General features: G+C 47.0%; 1 protein-coding gene across 5 annotated transcripts in view; it reads right to left on the bottom strand.

The window, feature by feature from the left end:
• Window positions 1-22,546, bottom strand: part of ALDH9A1 (aldehyde dehydrogenase 9 family member A1) — a 211,455-nt gene that overhangs the window by 83,607 nt on the left and 105,302 nt on the right. For all 5 annotated transcript variants that reach the window (XM_070746878.1, XM_070746881.1, XM_070746879.1 and 2 more), the window contains exons 4-6: window positions 9,958-10,087; window positions 4,627-4,761; window positions 3,999-4,195 (exon numbers count right to left, since the gene is read on the bottom strand). In XM_070746878.1, coding sequence (XP_070602979.1) covers window positions 3,999-4,195; window positions 4,627-4,761; window positions 9,958-10,087 — 462 coding nt within the window. The remainder of the gene's footprint in view (window positions 1-3,998; window positions 4,196-4,626; window positions 4,762-9,957; window positions 10,088-22,546) is intronic.

Genomic DNA, 22,546 nt, shown 5'->3' with positions numbered 1-22,546 from the left:
GAATGCTGTTTTCCACTCATCCCCTTCCTTTATTCTGATGCGATAATATGCCTCTCTCAAATCCAGTTTGGTGAATATCCTCCCCTTAGCCAGATGATTAAGCCCTTCATAAGGGGGAAGGGATACATGTTCTATACACACAATGCATTTATTTTTCAAAAAACGACCACTAAACGAACTCCTCCATTCTTTTTTTCCCTTAAAGAGAACCGGGTCTGCTGTCCTGGAATTGGCAGGCTGAATGAATCCCCTTCTTAGGTTGGTGTCTATGTACTTCCTTAGCTCTTCCAATTGCCTTGGTGACATTGCATATATTCTAGGTTTTGTGAGAGTAGTCCCTGGTTCAATTTCTATTGCACAGTCTGTTGGTCTGTGAGGGGGGCAGTTCATTGTGATCTTCTTCACTGAAAACCTTCTCTAAGTCTGTATTCGAGGGGTACCTTTTGGAGGCTAGGTAGTGTACCTTCCCCCTTCATCATAGCTGCTACTGAGGGCCAATCTCCCCTCACCTGGGAAAAGGGATCCCTCCTGCCAGTCTCTGTGAGAGGGGGAAACCTTAGGAGGAGAAACAGTTTGCAATATCCTTCTTCCCACCTGATAGTGGGGAGTCCATTTGTCCAACCAGGCCAACCCCAATATGATTGCCTCTGACATCTTGGGGCGACTATGAATCGCAGGAACTCACGTCGGCCTAATTGCAATTCAACTAGTTCTGTCAGGACTGTGTCAGGAGCTCCGCCTACTAGGGAACCATCCACTTGTTAGAAACGGATGGGTTTGGCTAAAGGTCTGGTTTGGATTTTTAATCTTTGCACTACTGCTTTGCTGATTAAGCATCTTGAGCATCCCGTGTCTATCAGTGCCTGTACTTCCCCCTCCTCCCATGTGGTGATTACTTTAATTTTTGCCTTAAGTAGGAAGGGGAGGATGGTTTCACTCACCATTAGGTCGTCTTCTCCTCCGGGTTCTTCATACCAGTCAGGGCTGGGTCCGGAAGGAATGGCTTCTTCGCCTCAGGAGACTCCTCAGGAGGGAACAGCTCTACTGCTTGGAAAGCCCAGCAGCCCGACTCTGAGGCTCTTCCAGGTCTTCTCCTAGCCACTGAGTGAGTTCTGGCTCTTGGGAGAGAGAGGGAGGCTGGTGCCAGGCATTCAGATGCTCAAAGGCCTGGTTTTCCGCTTCGGTAGCAATTAGTTCCCCTGAACGAGAAGACCCCAGCTGCCGGAGAGGGAAAAGGCGGCATCTTGGAGGCCTGTGTGAGGCAGGGCGGGAGGGAGCTTTCTTTTCAGTGCGAACAACATAATCCAAAGTAATGTCCGTGGCATACCAATTCTAAATGGCCCAGGGAACTCCCTGGATTTCACAAGCCCTCCTTAATTCTGAGTCAAGGGCATTTTTGAAAGTTTGTACTAAAACTCTTTCCAGCCATTCTCTCAACTTCCCTGCCGCTCATCAGAATTCCCAGACTAGTTCCTTTACTGGGTGCCCTGCTTGTTTTAGCAGGCCAATCTGTTTTTCTGCATCTATCTGGCTTGCAACATCTTGAAATCTCATCCTCATGAGTTCAATAAATTCAGCCACATTATTTAGTTCAGGTGCGGCTTCATCATGCAATTTAGCCACAAATTCGGCTGCTTCCCCTTCATTTAACCCCCAAGAAATGATCTCAATTAACTCTTGGTCTCTTGGGAACAGATGGCCGTATTGTCTTACGAACACCCCCACTCTGTAGAGAAAGTAAGCAAGTTTCTTCGGATCCCTTATTTAGCTTGGGAAGAAGGTAACCCGGCAGGGGGTGTAGCTGGAATGACAGCAGGCATAGAGGAGGCAAACAAGGATGTACCCCCCCCACACACACTGGTGGACACCCCCCCCCCACCACTGAGGGAGAGGGCTTTGTTCCAGTCCCACTCTGCTGGAAGTGGGGAGGGAGGCTGAGCAGCAATTGAGACGGCAATTGTTCTCATAGTTTTGGTGGGGAGCGTTGGCTGCTGGAATTCTTGGGTAGGGGGGAGACAGGGTCCCCACTGGCACTGAGCCCAACCCAATCCTGGAATGTAAGCAGTCCCAGGCATCTTCATCTCAGAATGTTCCTTAGGCTCTTGCCTGACATGCTGGGCCCCTCCCCAACCTGGGCACAGAGGGAAGGGTTACCCAGGTGGTCTTCAATTCTGCTGGAGGACTTTTAGGAGTTCTACTCGCAGCCGTATAGAATGAAGGGGTCTCTTCGATTCGCAGGGACCTTTCCTTAACTCAGCATAAGGACCCCCTGGAGCCCTTAATGCCCACTCTGCCCCTTGGGAACTTGGTTAGGGGGCTGATCCACTTATAGTTAGTCGTCCAAAATGATCAGGAAGATCTGCCAGCGCCTGGCTCTTGGACACAGCCCAGAGATTTCCTGATCGACCACTAGGCTCCCCACAGGTCTCCAATCCAAGTGGGGTGACCAGGTAACCCCGATTTGGGCCTCAAGTCCTTTGGCCAGTGGGTCCTGGCCTCCCATGGCTCCCAGAAGAGATAGATCCTAGGGGGGGGTGTGACTTCTTTTCCGCCAGGCCCCTCCCATGTTTTCAATTCCTTTCGCTCCATCGAGGGGAGGGTTTCTGGAAACTCCAAGCCCTTTTGCTTTAGACTTTTCAGTTAACCCCCTTTTTTCCATTTCTCCTGAGTTTACTCTCCGCTCGTGGCTAGGCCCCGAAAAGAAGATTTGAGAGAGTACCGGATTTGTATGTTAGCGCCCCAAATAGCATCTGAGAAATAAATCAGATTCCAGTCCAGTTCTGCCACTCAAAGTTCGATTGATTAACAGAGCCATGTTAGACACACCGGCTTCATTTCGGTACTGACATATTACCCAGTTTCCACCTAGGTTAAGGTTCATCTACACCCCCAATCCCACAAATCCATCACGAGACCCAAACTGTGGTAGGGATTCCACCAACTTTCTCTTTTCTTCGGTTGATGCAGAACAAAAGGTGACCTTGGCCCGAAGAAAGGAATTTGCTGTGTCTAGTAACTTTCCTCTCATTCACTGCCCCTCCCAAAAAACCCTAAAGCTAAACTACTGTGGCAGGCCAAAGCCTCTGAATCCACATGATGGCTTCAGCCTGACAAAGCCAGAACCAGGCGCTCCTTAAAAATCCTCACAATAGTCAATTTATCTATTCAAGGTCAGCTTTTGTCTGTATCTTTTGTATCTTTCTCATTTTCCTCCAGTAGACATCTCTCTCGGATCTCAGTACTGTCTCGTCTTCTTTTCTTTTTAAAATACCAACAAATATTAATTCCGTTTCAATGATGAGGAAACAAAGGTTGTTTTTCTTCTTTAAATCTTTTCTCTGTTGTTCTTTTCAAGCTTCTCCAATTCCATTTTAAACCACAATAATTTTACTTTCACTCCATCACTCCCACTTTCCAATTCTTTTCTGGACTCCAGATCTCAGCAGTCACAGTTTTCAATCTTTAAAATTTTTTAGAATCCATATTTTAAATTTATTTTTCTCATAAACTGGCCAATCTCTCTCTGGCTCCAACACTTCTTTCAAACACTGCTCCTGCACAATACTTTAGTCCAGTTGCCCCAGCTTAAGAGTAGTCATTAGAAATGCCCTCTGGTTTCAAGAGCTTGTTTCTGATCTTCTGGGGCACTTGCCTTGTTCCCTGTGATCTCTGAAACGCCTTTTCTTCCCCCGTCCTTCCAGGATAGTTTTGGTCTTAAGACCTCCCGAAAGAAGTTTGTCTGGCTGGATTTTTGCAAAGCTCGTCGAAGCTTCGCTATTTTCCAACCAGCATTGCTGCAGCGCTTCTGGTCCCTTGAAAAGCAACTCTTCTAACTGATCTTAGCATAGTTGCATGTGTGTCAATAAATTGCCCAGTTATGGGAAAAGGGACAAATTGCATGAAGACTGCTTCAGAAATCAAACATTTAAAAAACTTTATTATTCAACAGCGACAGCACTTTTATTTGTATATGAATATATTTATGTATGTATACATACCTTAACACCTGTGGGTACACTCCCAGTGAATGATACTTTGGCCACATCTGGGTGCTGGCACAGGAATTGGCCTGTGGCAGCTCCACCCTGCACCACATTGAAAAGTCCCTTGGGGACACCAGCCTTATTGTAGATCTCTGCCAGCAGCACAACAGAGATGGGGGTGAAGGGAGAAGGCTTGAAGACCATGGCATTACCTAGGTAGTCCAATTCACAAGAATAAAAATAATGGATATACATTTTCTGTCTTCATCTACAATCAAATGAAAGAGCAATACTGAAGAAAAAATGTCAGTCCGACTAAGACAAAATCATATAGGCATCTGGATCATTATATCCATCCCACATATATTTTGAAGCTAAATCAATGCCAATATCTATAAAGTAATATCTTCTACTATCATTTAAGTGTTATTATTAAGTTCTAATAACAGACCATTGGAACTTTATTCCCCATTTTCAATTCTCAAATATTAACAATGAACTCCTAGAAAGGCAATCCCTGACTATTAGTTTATGTGAATGAAACTCTTTCATTTATCAGAGTCTGCGGAGAGGGGCGGCATACAAATCTAAATAAATAATAATAATAATAATAAAATAATATCAAAAAGTTAATTTATCTTACCACAGGCTAAAGCAGGGGCTGATTTCCAGCATGCAATTTGAAAAGGATAGTTCCAAGCCCCTATCCCAACACAGACTCCAAGAGGTTCTCTTCTGGTATAAGCAAAGGATCCCTCAGGAAGCTGGACATGTTGACCTAAACAGAAGAGACAAAGAGATCTGGGCACAAGAAATATAAACCAATTCTCAAAAATGAGAAGCATAATAATTAAAAAAGCTTTATGTCCAGAAAAGTAGTAGAGGAAGGATGGAACAACCTACTGAACTTCTATTCTAATGGCTAATGACTTTTCCCTCCTATAATAAATACAGAAACTGAATGCTCCGGAAAACGTAGACAGTGCAACCAGTCCTTCTTTCTAATTCACTAACCTGCATGGAATTCCAGCAAATCATCAAATCAAATCATCAAGAGGGCAAAAGCATAGCTCATCAGAGGCGTGTCCGAGTCATAGAAGTATAAAAATGCTGGAACCGCCCACAGGCACAGTTTTTTTGACTCGCATCTAACAGAGACACCTCGTGGCAGCACAACCTATTTTGACTGTGACTCCAATGTTATTTGTAATAGCAATAGAGACATTAGCTAATAAGATAAGACAAGATAATATTTGGGTAGGATATAAAATAGGGGAATTAGAAATGAAACTAAACCTATTTGCAAATCATGCAATTATACTGACTCAGCCCCCGATGGAGATGATTAAAGGCATAAGAAATATTTTGCAAGAGTTTAAACAGGAATTGGGATTGTCGGTCAATATGGAAAAATCAGAGATTATGTGTTTAAATACAGGTCCGAGAGAGCAGATAGAAATTAGGAAAGAATCAGGGTTGAAGTTAGGATTAAGAAAATTAAATATTTGGGAATTTGGTTATTGAGAAACCCAGCAAAAATCGAGGAGGTGAATTATAGACAAATATGGAGGAAAATGTTGAAACAGATGAGGAGCTGGAAAGAGAAAAAGCTAAGGAGAATGGCTAAAATAAGAGCATTAAAAATGATGATAGTTCCCAAAATGATGTACCTGTTTCAGGTACTGTCAGGGGGGGCTATCAGCATCCAAATTTAGAGAGTGGGATAAAAACTTAATTATTGGGTTGAAGAGACCGAGAATAAGGAAAAAGTGGTTAATAGCGAATGAAAAAGAGGGCGGATGGGGAATTCCTTGTTTGGAGTTGTATAGGGAAGCATTTCAAATTGAAAGATTAATAGAGCTGCAATTATTCGAAAATAAATGGGTGAAATTGGAAAAAGAGATAAATGGGATGAAGAATAGAGAATTAATTTTTATAAGGTGGAATAGGAGCGACTTAGATAAATTAATAGGTCCCATGAAAGGGACTATGGAAATTTGGAAAAAATGGCAGGGGAAAATAGGATTATATAAATCAAAACTGTCATCACTATATGTAATAAATAGAGATAACGAAACAAATCTAAATAGGGTTATAGGAGAGTTGAAGGGAAGAGGGATAATTAAGATAGAACAGTTATATGAGAAGGATGGGAGGCCAAGTAGAAATCGTATAGAATTTATTTATTTATTTTATTTATTATTTAGATTTGTATGCCGCCCCTCTCCGCGGACTCGGGGCGGCTCACAACAAGAATGGTGGTTGGGTAAGGGAAGATGGCTACAAATAAATGCAATATGTAAATATCTGAATGAAACGGAGAATAAAGAAGCACTCTTTAGGGAGGAGATACAGTTAGAGAAAATAATAAGAGAAAAAAGTAAGGGTACCAAGGCGCAAGCAAGTAATATATATAAGATGTTAGTGCAGTCAGACGAGGATGTGATCCAAGGATTGACTAAATGGTGGCTGAGATACAAGTAGAGGCACAAGAGATGAAAAATATAGTGGAGAATATAAGGAAAACTAAGAATATAAGAGTTAGGGAAATGAGAAGGAAAATATTACATAAGTGGTATTACACACCCGTTCAACTTGCATACTTTCAGCAGAATGTTAAGGGTATTTGTTGGCATGGGTGTCAAGATATAGGGGTGTTTATACATATGTTTTGGGAATGCCCGGTAGTGCAGAATTTTTGGCAAAAAGTGCATGAGGATATTAATAGGATGTTAAATATATGATGGATAATTACTAAGGAAATGGCAGTATTAGTCAAAAATAATGCGATGGGAGAATTTAGAGAAATAAAACAAGCAGCGATAGAAAGCGCTCAGGCGGTAATAGTCTTGGGTTGGAAGGATGCGACAAAGTGGACAATGCAAAATTGGTACCGGTGCATGGTGGATCACATTCAATTTGAGATTATGGATAAAATAATTAATTTTGTTAATGAAACTGACTTGCGACAACTGATGGGACGATGGGATGAGGTAAAATGATATATGGCGAGTAGAATCTGAGACCAAGCTACAAGAAACAAATTGGAATCACTTTATAATATGTAAATAGATACTTTGCTCTTGGGTTAAAATGGTTTATACAAGAAACACCCTCGATTTGGTGGTGGGGTGTGAATGTTTGTCTGGTGGTGAGCACAATTCACAAAACACTTGTTTTATGATGTGTGTGTGTTTACATTGTAAAAAATCAATAAAAATATTTATTAAAAAAAACACCGCAGACAAGACCGAGTGGCTTTGGGCATTCCGTCTGAAGGACTGTTCCATCTGGCCGTCCATTGTTCGGGGGGGGGAGGACTCTGAACTCCTCATATAGAGTCCGTAACTTGGGTGTCCTCCTGGATCTACAGCTGAATCTTGAACACATCTCTCAGCTGTGGCCAGGGGAACCTTTGCCCAGGTTCGCCTGGTGCACCAGTTATGGCCCTATGTGGACCAGGAAGCCTTGCGTACAGTCACTCACACCCTCATTACCTCCCGTCTTGATTATTGCAACATGCTCTACATGGGACTACCCTTGAAGAATGTTCGGAGACTGCAGATAGTCCAGAATGCAGTCGTGTGAGCTATTATGGGTGTACCACCAACACTCCGCATGCTGCACTGGCTACAGATTAGTCTCCAGTCACAATTAAAGGTGTTGGTTATTAAAGCCCTACATGGCTTAAGGCCTGACTATTTACGGCATCATCTCCTGCCACATACCTCCTGGAGACCCACTAGATCGCACAGAATCGGCCTCCTACTGTCGACTAAACAATGTAGGTTGGCGGGACCACAGGGGAGGGTCTTTTCTGTTGCTGCTCCAGCTCTATGTAACCAACTCTCCCCGATGTTCGCAATGCTCCCACGCTACTGGCCTTTGGAAAAGCTGCTAAGACCTGGTTTGCCGACAGGCCTGAGGGCCGTAAATCTTAACATCTGACGCGCTTGAATTATGCTTGACTGGTATGTATGTTGTTGTTAGATTGGATTCAGGGTTTTTTTTTATATGGGGTTATTTTGGCTGGGTTATAATTGGGGTTTTATAATGATTGTTTGACTTATTTTTTATTATTGTGCTATTGTATTGTATTGTTTTAAGTTGTCCTGAGCAGTGTTCCCTCTAATTTTTTTTCGGGGTGAGCGGAAAAGTATAGTGTCTGAGCGGCAGTCCCTTTGGGACCGGGCGGCGTATAAGTATAAATAAATAAATAAATAAATAAATAAATAAATAAAGTAAGTGTGGGCATGTGCTATCACACATGAGTGAGTTCTTGCATCCATAATTCTATCCTTTCTATGTCTCCCTCCCTCTTTCCTTTCTATCTCTCTCTCCCTCTTTCCTCCCTCCCTCTTTCCTTTCTATCTCTCCCTCCCTCTTTCCTTTCTATTTCTCCCTCCCTCCCTCCTCCCTCCCTCTTTCCTTTCTATCTCTCCCTCCCTCTTTCCTTTGTATCTCTCCCTCCCTCTTTCCTTTCTATCTTTCTCTCCCCCTGCCTTTCTCCAAGCCCTTCCTTTTCCCTCTCCCTATCTAACTACCCCCTCTCCCACCTTTCCATCTCTCCCTCCCCCTTTCTCTCTCCCTTCCTTCATCTTTCTTTCCCTCTCTCTCTCCATCCCTCTTCCTTTCTCTCTTCCTTCCTTCCTCTCTTTTTTGTTCTTTCTCTCTCCCTCCTTCCCTCCCTCTATGTCTTTCCCTCTCCCTCCTTCCCCCCTCTCTTTCTCTCTCTCTTGCTTTCTTTCCCTCTCTTTCTCTCTTGCTTTCTTTCTCTCTCATTCTCTCTCCCCTCCTTTTTCTCTCTCTCTTTCTCGTTCACCATGCCAGCAACAGAGAGAAAAAGAAAGAGAGAGAGAGAGCCGGAGAGAGAGAGGAGGGCGCCGTTGTCTTCGCCTCCGCCCACCGGCTGTGCAGCTAAGAGGCAGCAGCCATCAACCCCTTCGCCCTCCCAGGCGTCCCCAGCGCCCGGCCATGCGCCGCCTCCCGTTAGCCCGGCCGACTTTTCCCTGCTGCCGGAGCCGTTTTCTATTCATGGCGCAAAGCCACACAGTCCCGGACTCCCGGATCGCTCGCTTCTCCGGCCATCAAGCCGGCTGCCCGGAAAAGCATCGCGCTTTTTCAATGCGCGGCGCTTTCCTGGGCAGATGGCTTTGCTGACCGGAGAAGCGAGTGATCCGGGAGTCCGGGACTGTGTGGCTTTGCGCCATGAAGAGAAAACGGCTCCGGCAGCAGGGAAAAGTCGGCCATTTTCTTTTCATGGCGCAAAGCCACACAGTCCCGGACTCCCGGATTGCTCGCCCCAAGGCAGGAGGCAGCGGAGGAGGAGAGGGGGCGGATCGCGCCCCAAGGCAGAAGGCGGCGGCGGAGGAGAGGGGGCAGATCGCGCCCCAAGGCAGAAGGCAGCAGCGGAGGAGAGGGGGCGGATCGCACCCCAAGGCAGGAGGCGGCGGAGGAGGAGAGGGGGCGGATTGGGCGGGTGAGGGGCAGGGCGGAGAAGCCAGGGGCGCGTTTGGCCGGAGGCACCGCGGGGAGGTAGGGGCGGCCACGGTTCCCTTTCCTCCTACTGCCGCACCTCCCCGCCCCCCCCCGCTGGCTGGCAGGGGGATAGGGAGCGCGCGCCCGTGGAAAAGGGCGCACGTGGGGGTATTTGGGGGTGCATGCCTGCTCACGGGCGTAGCTTACGGGGAACGGTGGTCCTGAGTCCTATGGGATTGGGCGGCACAGAAGTCAAATAAATTAAATTAAATTAAATTAAAACATTCATGAAAAATTCTGTTAACCTACATCAACTAGAAGTCAAATAAAGTAACTTTTGCTCTAAGACTTTTCCCTTGGAAGTACCTGATATTAATTCTTAAATATTAAGTACTTATAAAATTGTATTAATTGGTTTTATTTAAGGAGACATTAGATCAAGGAATAATGAATGAAAAAAGAGACAGAATTAACAAACGTAACATGTAACTGCTACCTGCTAAGGAACCAGCTAGACCAGCATAATACTGCAGGCACTGCCAAGATATATCAATGTCTATGAGAGCTTCAAAGATGGATTTCCCATTGTTGATTGTTTCTATGGTGGCAATTTCTTCTCTTCTTTCCTGGAATCCAATACATAGCACAGAACATACTAAGCAGAAGCAATAACTTTTTTATCTATTAAAATATTTAAAGCATCTAGTAACTGAAGCTCTATGGACAGTTCACATAAAGCATACTAAAAAAGGTACAATTTGAATCAAAACATATACAGTGGTACCTCGACATACGAGTTTAATTTGCTCCAGACTCGAGCTCGTAAGTAGATCAACTCGTATCTCGAACGAATTTTCCCCATATGAATTAATGTAAATAATTCTAATTGGTTCCAGCCCTCAAAAAGTCCCAAAGTTAGCCTAAATTATGAAAAAAGACATGTTTTTAATTAATAAATGTACATGCAACACGTATAAATAAACAATAAAGTAAATAATGAAAAGAGAAATGTACAAAATACAATAAGAAAATGTATAAAAAACGATACAGTAACTTTACCTTGGCGACAGACGATTGCGGCTGTGTACTGTAGGCTACGTAAACAACACTTTCTTTAAACTATCATAAACGTACTTTGTTTTGCGCGCTAACATGTGCGAATGGCCGAGATAACCGGAAGCAAGGGGATTCTGGGTCAGAGAGGTGATGCGCCAACTAGCGGTAGCATCCTGAAGCTCGGCTCGTATCCCGAATTTGAGCTTGGGTGTCAAACAGAAATTTCACTTGTGTCGCGGCTCATAAGCATGTGGAGCAGCTCGTATCTAGAGGTACCACTGTATACCGTATATACTCGACTATAAGACGCTCCGATTATAAGCCGAGGCACCTATTTTGCCACAAAAACTGGGGAAATTTATTGACTTCAGTATAAGTGGAGGGTGGAAATTGCAGCAGCTACTGGTAACTTATAAAAATGGAAACCAATAAAATTACATCAGTTGAGGCATCAGTAGATTAAATGTTTTAGAATATTTATTTCTAAGAAAGCCAGTAAACTAGCTCTGTAAGTTTAAAAGAGGGTAAACAGGTATATGTCCCCCCAAGGCAGGTATAGGCAAAAAAAAAATGCAAGTACCTAGGTACTTACCTCAATCCCCTGCTCCTGCTGGTTTGGGTTGGGGTTAGGATACTGCGCCTGTCCTTGCCTCAGAGAGATACAATTTCCCTCTATATTTACTATTACTTAACATCAAAAATATACTATTTAATTCTATGTATATATGCCGTATATGTACATAAATATTACACACAGGCACACAAAAATATACTGTACATTATCTACTATATAAACTGTATGTGTATATACAAAGAAAGAGAGAGAGCTCTTGTAAAATTATATACGGTACATTCAATCTCACTTACTGTAATAGGAAAAACAAACCCAGAATCCACTTTCTGCCACACAGTTAACCATAACTAGAACATTACACGTCTTCACATGTACCGGTACTTCCCTAGCTTGCACATCACTGTTAGAGCTAGGAAATGTCATGGATTGAGTAAAATGTGGTGATTCTCACTTAACAATGCTTTTGCTTAACAACAAATTTTGAGCTCAATTGTGGTCATAGGTCTCTGTCTGTCTGTCTGTCTTCCTTTCCTGTCTGTCTGTCCCCCCCCCTCCTCTCCCCTCCCCAGGTAAATTACAGAGTCAATACTGTACTGTTTTTTTTATTTAAGGTTACAAAGCAAATGAAGAATCATTTTGAGTATTCTCTAAAATTTCTTCAGTGGGTTCAGCTTATCTGGCAAAAGATTTTTCACCTGGCAAAACTTTTTAGTGTTGACATTAGGCACAGCCAGACAGATGTCTTAAAAGGCAAACAAACTGTCAAAAAAGTATGTTTTTTAAAAATATAATATCTTGGCTGTTGAATTTAATTCTGCCTTGGCGCGGGGCAACCCCTGCAGATGGGTGGCTGGCGAGGACCACACACTCCCATCTTCGGGTCCGCTGGGGTTAAAGGAAAGTTTAGGGACCCCCACCCCTTCGAGAAACGCCTTGGCGGTGACATTCTGACAGTTTTTGCCTCCCCACTCCGAAAACCCCGCTTCTCGGCACCTTGCCGAGGCTGAGAGGAGAGTGATTAAAAAAGGCACTCTCAGTTTGGGTGGCTGGCGAGGACCACACACTCCCATCTTCGGGTCCGCTGGGGTTAAGGGAAAGTTTAGGGACCCCCGCCCCTTCGAGAAACGCCTTGGCGGTGACATTCTGACAGTTTTTGCCTCCCCACTCCGAAAACCCCGCTTCTCGGCACCTTGCCGAGGCTGAGAGGAGAGTGATTAAAAAAGGCACTCTCAGTTTGGGGTTTTCTCCCCACTGAAATGTTTCTCTCGCCGCTGACAAGTTGCTCGCCTGCCGCCCTCAACGCCCGCTTTGTCCTCGACCGGCAGAAGAAGAAAACCGTGTCCTTTCCTGTTGCTCTCTTCCCGAGAAGTGGGGTGGGGGGTGTTGAGAAGACAGAAGCAAGAATCCACCCCCCCCACACCTCACCGGCTTTTCTCCCCTCTAGTGTGGCACTGGAGTGGTTGGCTGGCTCCTTTGCTTGTGGGCGAGAGGGGAAAAAAGCCGGTGAGGTGGGGTGGTGGATTCTTGCTTCTTATCTTCTTGCCACCCACGCCCACCCCACCTCACCGGCTTAGGGACATCGTTTCGGGACAGGTGGCAATTGCTCTGCACCTCCCACAGCCGCTTCCCCGAACGCTTTGGATACGCCTGCCTTTCCTACAGCGAAGACAGGCGGCACCTTCCCGAAGCGCTCAGCTAAGCGGCTGGGGGAAGGGCTGGCCATTTGCCGCCTCTCTCCGCTGTAGGATAGGCAGGCGCAACCGAAGCGATGTCCCAAAGCAGTCTCCGGGAAGCGGCTGAGGGAAAGGCAGTCATCTGCCTTTCCTTCAGCTCAAAAGAAGCGGCAACTGCCCCGCCTTCCCCCGAGCGCTTCAGGTTAAGCGGCTGGGGGAAGGTGGGGCATTTGCCGCTTCTTTCGAGCTGAAGGAAAGGCAGATGACTGCCTTTCCCTCAGCCGCTTCCCGGAGACCGCTTAGGGACATCGTTTTGGGACAGGCGGCAATTGCCCCACGCCTCCCGCAGCCGCTTCCCCGCGCGCCTCGGGAACGCCTGCCTTTCCTACAGCAGAGAGAAGCGGCTCCTTCCTGAAGCGCTTTAGGTTAAACGGCTGGGGGAAGGGCTGGCCAGTTGCCACCTCTTTCGAGCTGAAGGAAAGGCAGACGACTGCCTTTCCCTCAGCCGCTTCGCGGGGACCTCTTTGGCAATTGCCCCGCACCTCCCTCAGCCACTTCCCCACACGCTTCAGGTGCGCCTGCTTTTCCTGCAACGGAGAGAGGCGGCAACTGGCCAGCCCTTCCCCCTGCCGCTTCACCGAGCACTTCAGGAAGGTGCCGCTTCTCTCCACTGTAGGAAAGGCAGGCGCACCCGAAGCGCGCATGGAAGCGGCTGCAATCGTCTACCTTTCCTTCAGCTCCAGAGAGGCGGCAACTGCCCCGCCTTCCCTCAGCCGCTTCCCGGAGACCGCTTTGGGACATAGCTTCGGGAGAGACGGCAACTGCCCCGCACCTCCCACAGCCACTTCACCACGAGCTGCAGGAGCGCCTGCCATTTCTGCAGTGGGGAGAAGCAGCTTCCCCAAGAGCGCTTCGTGAGCACCTTCCTTTCGGGATCTGTAACGGCCTGGCCCCTACACAGCTCGCTCGCTCGAGCCGACAATTCTTTCTGGTCTCCCGCGGCCGCCCACTGCTCTAAACTGGAGTCCCTGATGGCGCTCAGGCCATCGCAGCGCCCAAGGGCCGTCAGTGACTCGAGTATAAGTCGAAGCCCAGTTTTCAGCCCATTTTTAGGCTGAAAAACTCGACTTATACTCGAGTATATACAGTAATTAAAATTAAAAATAAAAAGAATAGATCTTGACCATATTGTGCTTCAAAAGAAAATTCCAAAACAAGCTGAGCAATAGTAGATATGTGATTTACATACATTTTACAAGTGAAACAGGATAGAAAAGTAATACACATTTGGAAACTGATGTGCTGGATCAAGGTCAATAATTCTTTTTTGTTAAGATATTCATGAACTGGGAGAGCCATGTTAACGAGGTTAGCCAATGAATAGGCATAGCAACTAAGTCAACTAAGGGAAGCTAACCACATCTGAGTCTGTGCAGAGAATCGAAACTGAAACTGGAAGGCTGGGTGTGACTCAATTCACTCTGTACTCTTTGCCCACACTACTCTCTATGCTTGTCTGCTCTGCTGAAATGAAACTAATTCTCCTGCTTGTGTTTACTTGTAACTACATTGAAGAACTCTGCTAATGGTATTGTAAAATTCATCTGTTACTATGTTGATAAAGAAGTTAATGAATCCAGCTGAATCAGTTATCTGTGTTTGCTTCTGGTTTTGATTTTTGCAACAAACTTTAATATTTTTCAATGGATCTTGAAACATGAAAATAACTTGTACTCAAAGCACTGGCAAAATTACAGAAAAGCCTATGCATATGCAATTAAATATGTTAGTGTGCTATAAGAAAGAGTCCAAGATGGCAACCAGAGTAGGCGCATAGCCATGCAGCAGAAGATCAAGAGCAGAAAATAGATGAAAAAATCAGGCAAAAAGACTGACATTACCGGAAAAAGGGAAAAAGGACAGATAACCCAACCTCATACTGCAAAGATAGACAAACTAAAAAAGACAGACAAACTGCAAAGAGACAAACTAGCTCTTGGAGACTTCTGGGGGCACCAAGAGTGGCAGCCAGTAAGCAGAGATGGAAGAGAAGGTCGCGGTGGGAAGGGGAGGAGGGAGCGCCAATTTCAAAATCCCAAGAGGCAGAGAATCCAAAGAGGAGAGAATCGAAGCATTCAAGGCCAGTGAGGGAAGAAGGAAACCCCCGACGCCCAGCTGATTCCTCTCGGAGCGCCCAACACCAGGCAGACCCCCCCAACCCTTCGGAACCTTTCAGTGACTCTTCCAGCAACCTGACACCCACCTGATTCCACCCAAGTGTGGTGGCATCAAGCGGATTCCCACGCCCCAAACCACCGCAGGATGAGGACAAACACCCCAAAACCCTGACGCCCTGCAAATGCCACCCGATAGTGATGCCCAGCAGACAGGGAGTCTCCCCGAAGCCCCCAACGCCCAACTGACCACCGAGTACCTGCTGGAAAGTACTTGCTGGAGAGAGGGAGCGCCAATTTCAAAATCCCAAGAGTCAGGGGAGAGAATTGAGGCGCTCGAGGCCAGTGAGGAAGAAGGAAACCCCCACATCCAGCTGATTCCTCCCGGAGCGCCCGACACCAGGCGGACACCCCCCAGCCCAAAGCCCCATCCAAACCAAAAGACCTATCAGTGACCGCTGCCATTACAGAGAAACAGGCCACGTGGCTACAAAGGAACACCAAGAGACCACATGACTCTGTTTGAATACCCACAAACAATAGGACTCCTATTGCTTGAACCTATACCCAAGGGATGCAGACCTGTGACTCCAAAAGGGGAGGGAGAAGAGAGAGGAGAGAGAGAGAATAACAGTCTGCTTGCAACTCCAAGGGCAAACAAAAAAACAAAACAAAAATACAAACAACACACAAACCTAATTCTCACCCAACAAATTAAAGGGTCCCCAAAATAACAACCCAGCAGACCCAGCATAACACCACCATCCAACAAGGCAACTAGCACCTACAGACTTCAGCAATAACAATCTACACCCACGCTCACACACGCACACAACTTGCACCAAACACACAAACCTACACAAACACACACAACCAGCACCAAACCACCATGCACATGGAAGAACAAGGATCAGATGTTGTTGTGATTTGCAATTATGTTCAATGTACACTCTTCTTCCCACAGACCTCCTCAACTTCAAATGTACTAAATGCAAACTGATTTACTTACTGGAAGAAAATATTGAAACTCTAGAGCAGAATCTGAACACCCTTAAGCTAAACAACCAAAACCAGAAACCCCAAAGCCCACAGAAAGAACAAGCACAAACAGAACACAAAAACAACCAGGGCACCTTTACAAGGGACCCCCCCCCCAGAAGACAGAAACAGATGGACACATGTCACCCACAGAAAGAAGCATAAAATAAACACAAAACCCATATCAAAAGCAACTCACCCACACTCAATACCACTAACCGCAAGCAACCAATACCATGGACTCCCAATAGAAGAAAACAAACAGGCAGCTGATGAAGAAGCACCAACAAGAATCCTCAATAAAATAACACCACCAAACACCACCATTACAAAAAAGAACTCCTCAAGCAACCCCCACCAAAAGAAGAAAAGGAGAGTGCTTGTCATTGAGGACTCAATTCTCAGGGAAACCAAACCTGCCATCTGCAGGCTAGACAATCAATCCAGAGAGGTATGCTGCCTCCCTGGAGCCAAAATCTCTGACATAACAGAAAAAATAACCAAGATAATAAAGCCTACCTACTACTACCCCCTATTAGTATTCCACTGTGGGGACAAATGTTACAGGAAAAGACCTAAAAACAACAATGAGGGACTACGACCAACTGGGCAACAAAGCCAAAGACATGGGTGCACAGGTAGTTTTTTCATCCATACTACCTACAAGAGGACGGCACCCGACAAGAGAAGGACCGTTGAACTTACCTGAACGGTCTTCTCAATGTACTGCAAGGAGAGTCCAACGTGGGTAATACTTCAGTCTGATTGGTTGGGACTGAGTTTTAATTTTAATATTAAGTGGGCACCGCCCCCTAGCCCCTCAGTCAAGAAAAACAAAGGAGCAGTAAAGACATAGAACCTTTATTAAATAACCATGTTAACTTGTCCAATAGGGAAAAATAACTGAATACCAAAACCCTGGTCCCTTAAGCCGGGAGGATTTGGACTCTCCTTGCAGTACATTGAGAAGACCGTTCAGGTAAGTTCAACGGTCCTTCTCCAATGCACTTGCAAGGAGAGTCCAACATGGGATATACCCAAGCCTTAATTAGAGGGAGGGCCCTCCCAAAAGCAGCCTCCGATGAGGCAAAAGAATCTATGAGATAATGTTTGATAAATATTGATGGTTTCGCCCATGTGGCTGCCCTGCAGATGTCCTTGAGGGACGCTTGCGTGGTCCAGGCTGCTGAGGTGGCTGCACTTCGGATAGAGTGTCCAGTGATTCCCCTCGGAATCTGTTGACCCCTTGCTTTATATGCTTCAGAAATACAGTCACGTATCCAGCGACTAACTGTCTGGGATAAAACCCTGTTTCCCTTAGAACTCTGGGAAAAGGACACGAACAACGCTTCTGAAGATCTAAAGGGTTGTGTCCGTCGGATGTAAATTTTAAGAGCTTGGCGTACATCCAGTTTGTGCCACCTCAACTCAGAAGGATGAGACCCATGCGTGCAAAAGTCTGGTAGGACTAGCTCCTGGGCCCTATGGAACCAGGAGTTCACTTTTGGCACAAAGGTCGGGTCTAGCCATAGCACAACCCGGTCTGGATAAAATTGACAAAGATCCGAACGTACCGAGAGCGCCGATATCTCCGAAACTCTCCTGGCCAATGTAATCGCAACCAGGAAAGCAGTCTTAATTGACAGAAATCTTAGTGGGATTGTCCTGAATGGTTCAAAGGGAGGTCCTGTCAAGGCTTGTAGGACCAATGGTAGATCCCAGGTTGGGTACCTATGAACCACCGGAGGTTTGACGTTAGTGGCCCCCCGTAAGAAATCCTTGATCCACGGGTGCCTAGTTAGAAGGCAGTGGTAGTCCAGCTCAAGGATGGTGGATAGAGCCGCTACATGTCTTCGTAAGGTATTTGGAGCGAGACCCTTTTCCAGGCCCGCCTGTAAAAACAGTAGGACTGTGAGCGGAGATGCTGTTTGAGGATCTACTCCTTTAAGTTGGCAAAAGGTACAAAAGGCTGACCAGGTGACTTGATATATGCGCCTAGTTGATGGTCTGCGAGCCGCCAACATAGTAGCAATGACTGTATCAGGAATATGTTGACATCTCAACTGGTCCCCCTCAAGTGCCACACGATCAGTTGGCACCACTGTGACTCCGGGTGTGTTATTTGACCCTTGTCTGAGGGAGATCACGTGATCTGGAATCCGCCAGTATGGAGAGATGGACAGGTCCTTCAGATCCGCAAACCATGCCCGCCTTGGCCAGTACGGGGCTAACAGTAGTACTTCCGCCTGCTGTGATAGAATTTTCCTGATTACCTTTGGTAATAAGCATGTCGGCGGGAATGCGTAGAGCAGTCCTCGAGGCCAAGGGTGTCGTAGAGCATTCACTGCTTCCGCGCCCATCGATGGGAAACGAGAAAACAATCTCGGGAGCTGCGTGTTGGCCCGTGTGGCAAACAGGTCGACCAACGGATGACCGAACCGATGTGTTATCTCCCGAAAAATTCTGGGAGCCAGTTGCCATTCCGCTGGATCTGTGAGTGTGCGGCTTAGCCAGTCCACTTGTGTATTTTCCTGGCCCGAGATGTGTTCCGCTGTGAGGGATATTAGGTGAGTCTCGGCCCACCTGAAAAGTTCCTCCGATTGCCGCATCAACGTTCGAGATCTCGTGCCCCCCTGGTGATTTATATGTGCCCGTGTGGCCACGTTGTCTGTGAGGATTAAGACCTCCTGGTCCTAGACTAGATGGGCAAAACTGCACAAGGCTAGGAAGACTGCCCTGAGCTCCAAGTAGTTGATATTCACCTCTTGTAAATCCTGAGGTGTCCAAAGGCCCTGGGTCACCTGACCCGACGAGTGGGCAACCCACCCCAACAGGCTGGCATCTGTTGTTATTACAACTGGTGCGTGTCCCCGAAAAGACGAACCCTGTTGGATCGCTGTTGATGTCCACCAACGAAGTGATTTCCTGAGACGTGGGTTGAGTGCCACTCTTCTGTGAGTGTGGCTGGCCTTTCTCTTTTAAAATGGTAATTTATTATTTATTATTTATTTATTTATTACTTAGATTTGTATGCCGCCCCTCTCCGAAGACTCGGGGCGGGAGTGGGCGCAGGTGATGTCGAGCCCATGGGACTATATCTATGCAAGACACTAACGTGCCTAATAGCTTCGAAAGAAAGGAGAGTGGGATCCTGTCAGAAGTTCTCAAAGAATCTAACAGAGTCTGTATATTGGCCTGTCTTTCTGGTGATAGGTACACCATGCAAAGATCTGTGTCTATAACAGTGCCTAGATGTGTGAGACGCTTTGTCGGAGTCAAATGACTCTTGTCGAAGTTGATTGTGAACCCGTGTGATTGAAGAGTCCGTATGACTAACTCCAGGTCCCAGCGGGCTTGTTGTGGTGACTTTGAGAGGACCAATATGTCGTCGAGATATGCCATGAGTCTCAGAGATTGCTGTCTGAGGCTGGCTGTGAGGACGTCCATCAATTTTGTGAACGTCCTCGGCGCCGACGATAGACCGAATGGCATCGCTCAGTATTGGTAATGCACCCCTTGGATACAAAAACGAAGAAATTGTCTGTGTGCTGGATGGACAGGCACATGCAAATACGCCTCCCGTAGATCGATGGAAGTTAGGAAATCTCCCTGACGAATCAAGGAGAGGATTGACCGAAGCGAGTGCATCTTGAACCTCTTGTATCGCACATAGAGGTTCAGATGCTTCAAATTCAGGATCAACCGAAACCCCCCCGAAGCTTTGGGTACCACAAAGATGACTGAGTAGAAGCCCCTGCCTCTTTGGAGTTGCGGGACCTGCTCGATTGCTTCTATCTCCAGCAGATGGTTGACTTCCTGCCATAGTAACTTTCGCTTTAGAGGGTCTACGGTCAATGGACATGGAAGGAATCAGTTCGGGGGTAGCCGAATAAATTCGATTCTCAACCCCTGGGAAACCGTAGCTCTTGCCCAGGCGTCTGAGGACGTGGTTTCCCAGGAGTCGGCGAAATTCCGTAGTCTGTCACCGAGGGGATGGGGACTCACGGAGTCATTTATTGCGTCGGAACCCTCTGGCGCCGGAGCCTCTGTAGGGACGTCTCCCTTGTTGCGAGGGTCTGTTACGGTCAGTGAAGTATCTGTCCAAGCGGTATGCTCCCTGGTTGTAGGAGCCCTGAAAATAAGGTCTCGAACCCTGGGAGGGGGCCGAGGAGGGCTCGGATCGAAAGGGCTGTCGACAAGGAAAGGGGGTGAAGCACCTCTCAGATCATCTGTTGGATCTTGGTAATACTTTTTTTTTAGCCTTGTCCTCAATGAGGACCTTATCCAGTGACTGTCCAAATAATTTCTCCTGTTGGAATGGGGCAGCCGCCAGGCGTGATTTCAATTTGGCGTCTGCCTGCCAGCTGCGTAGCCATATCATTCGCTGTGATACCGCCGCTGCCATGGCTCTTGAGGCGAACTTCGCTGCGTCTACCGTAGCATCCGCTGAAAATTCAGTGGCGGCTAGGAGCTTATTCAGGTCTTGCCGAAGACGTACGTCTTCTGGATTGATTCTGGTCTGCATCTCCTGGATCCATAGCTTAGTGGCTCGGTTGAAGAAAGAAGCGGCAGACGCTGCTCTAATGGCCCATGCCACCATCTGATGCGTTTTACGCACGAAGCTTTCCGCCTTTCTGTCTTCGGGCTTTAGTCCATCTGCCATCTCCGAAGGAACTAAGGCATTGGACATGAGGCTGGCAACTGGTTCGTCAATTGTTGGATATACCAGCAATGACTCCATCTCCTGATCGAATGTGTAGAATTTTCTTTCTACTAGGGAAGGTCCATGAGCCGCTGTAGGGTGCAGCCAAGGTCTTTTGACATTTTCTATGAACAGTTCCGACGATGGGATGTTGTCAGTCTCTTTCTGGTGCACTTTAAACAAGCGGCCCGACGTGACAGTCGGTGCGGGAGCTCCAGGCTGTCTTCCCTTGCCTGCTTCGTCAATGGTCAACTTGGCCTTATTTAATAGGACCCGGAACAGTGATTGTTTAAAGAGACCTATAAAGTCCGGGGGCTCTGGAAAGTCCTCCTTCTCCGACAGGTCATCCTCTGCATCGCTGTTTCTACGACACGGTCTTATGTCCTCCTCCATTGACTTAGGCAAAGATGGAGGGGCTTGTACAATCCAAGGATCTCTGGCCCTTTGCAGAGGGGCTGGAGCTGTATACTGCTGAGCTCCTGTTGCCAGGCCATGGGAGTAGGCATTGGCAATGAGATTTTGCAGGGCCGTAGGCATATTTTGCCAGGTGTCCTGCGAGGTGCGCATTCCTGCCGCTGTCGGCGTAAACGTGGCGGCTGGTACCTGGCCACACTGTGTGACGTGCGACGGTTGCGGGGGAGCAGGGACATTAGGCCAAATGGAGGCCGGTCTTATTGGTGTATAAACCTCTGGAATCTGGCAGGGAACTGGCAATGGAGGGCGATCCGGTGACCAGTCTGCCTCTGTTGCCGAGCCTGCTACCCCAGTAGCCATCATGGGGGAGGCCGGTGTTGGTATGGGCCCCAAGGGAAGACTAACTTGCTGAGGGAGAGGCACTTGTCTCTCAGCCTCTAACTGCTTCTCCAGTGCCTTGATATTTTTTTCTGCCTCCCTCAAAGAAGAGCCCTGCGAAGATTTCGATTTGGGCTTTTCAGACTTAGCTTTTTCTTTCGGGGTAGCCTCCTCCCCGGCTTGATCGGCCATAATTCAGCCTTTAAATGCACTTACGGTGTCAGCTATCAGTTATCAGCAGCCACTCTCCTCATACACGAAGTTCGCAATGAGAAGGCTTAGTGCACCTGCGTGTTACCAGACAAATTTCTATGAGGCGTCTAATTAACGTTCTCTCCAGAAGCGTCTCTCCTCCAGGATTACCAGTTGCCGTGGCAACCGCCCGCCAGTTCTAAACGGCCCTGAATAACGCACCTTTTTTGTGCTCCCAAAATGGCCGCCGCCTGGTCGTCAAGGGAACCTCCGCTTATGAGGCTCTGCTGTCTTCTTATAATGCCATCTTGCGATGTGCCAATCTGGCTCGGTATGTTCCCTGGGGGTGGCAGACCCAACCCAGCGTCAACCGCCTCCTCTTTCCCAGGTATGACCATGAAGGTCGGTGACCCGGTAGCTCCCCTCAGCATGAAAATAATGCCCCCCCATTGATCTTGTGCCGTTCGTGAACAAAAATGGTGGTGGTGGTGGGGCGGGAGCAGCGGCTGCTAGGGTGGCACCCACTGGGGGTAGAGACCCCCTGCCGCAAGGAGGATCCTGTAATCTTGTCTTCCTCCTGTAAAGGAAAAATAGTTTGTAATTAGAATCAACCACTTACAACCAAATCCTTCTAAATATAGAAAGAATGAGAGAAGAACTCAGAGTCCCTATACTGCGACTGAGTTTTTCTAGACTGAGGGGCTAGGGGGCGGTGCCCACTTAATATTAAAATTAAAACTCAGTCCCTACCAATCAGACTGAAGTATTACCCACGTTGGACTCTCCTTGCAAGTGCATTGGAGAACGAAAAATTCTGCAATTGAATCACTGGGCTAAAAAGCTGGTGTTGCCAAAGAAACTTTGGATTCTTTGATCATGGACTA

This window comes from Erythrolamprus reginae, chromosome 3, assembly GCF_031021105.1.
Source record: "Erythrolamprus reginae isolate rEryReg1 chromosome 3, rEryReg1.hap1, whole genome shotgun sequence".
Lineage (NCBI taxonomy): Eukaryota > Metazoa > Chordata > Lepidosauria > Squamata > Dipsadidae > Erythrolamprus > Erythrolamprus reginae.
Note: the sequence above shows the minus strand (reverse complement) of the source record. Positions and strands in the feature narration are given on the sequence as shown.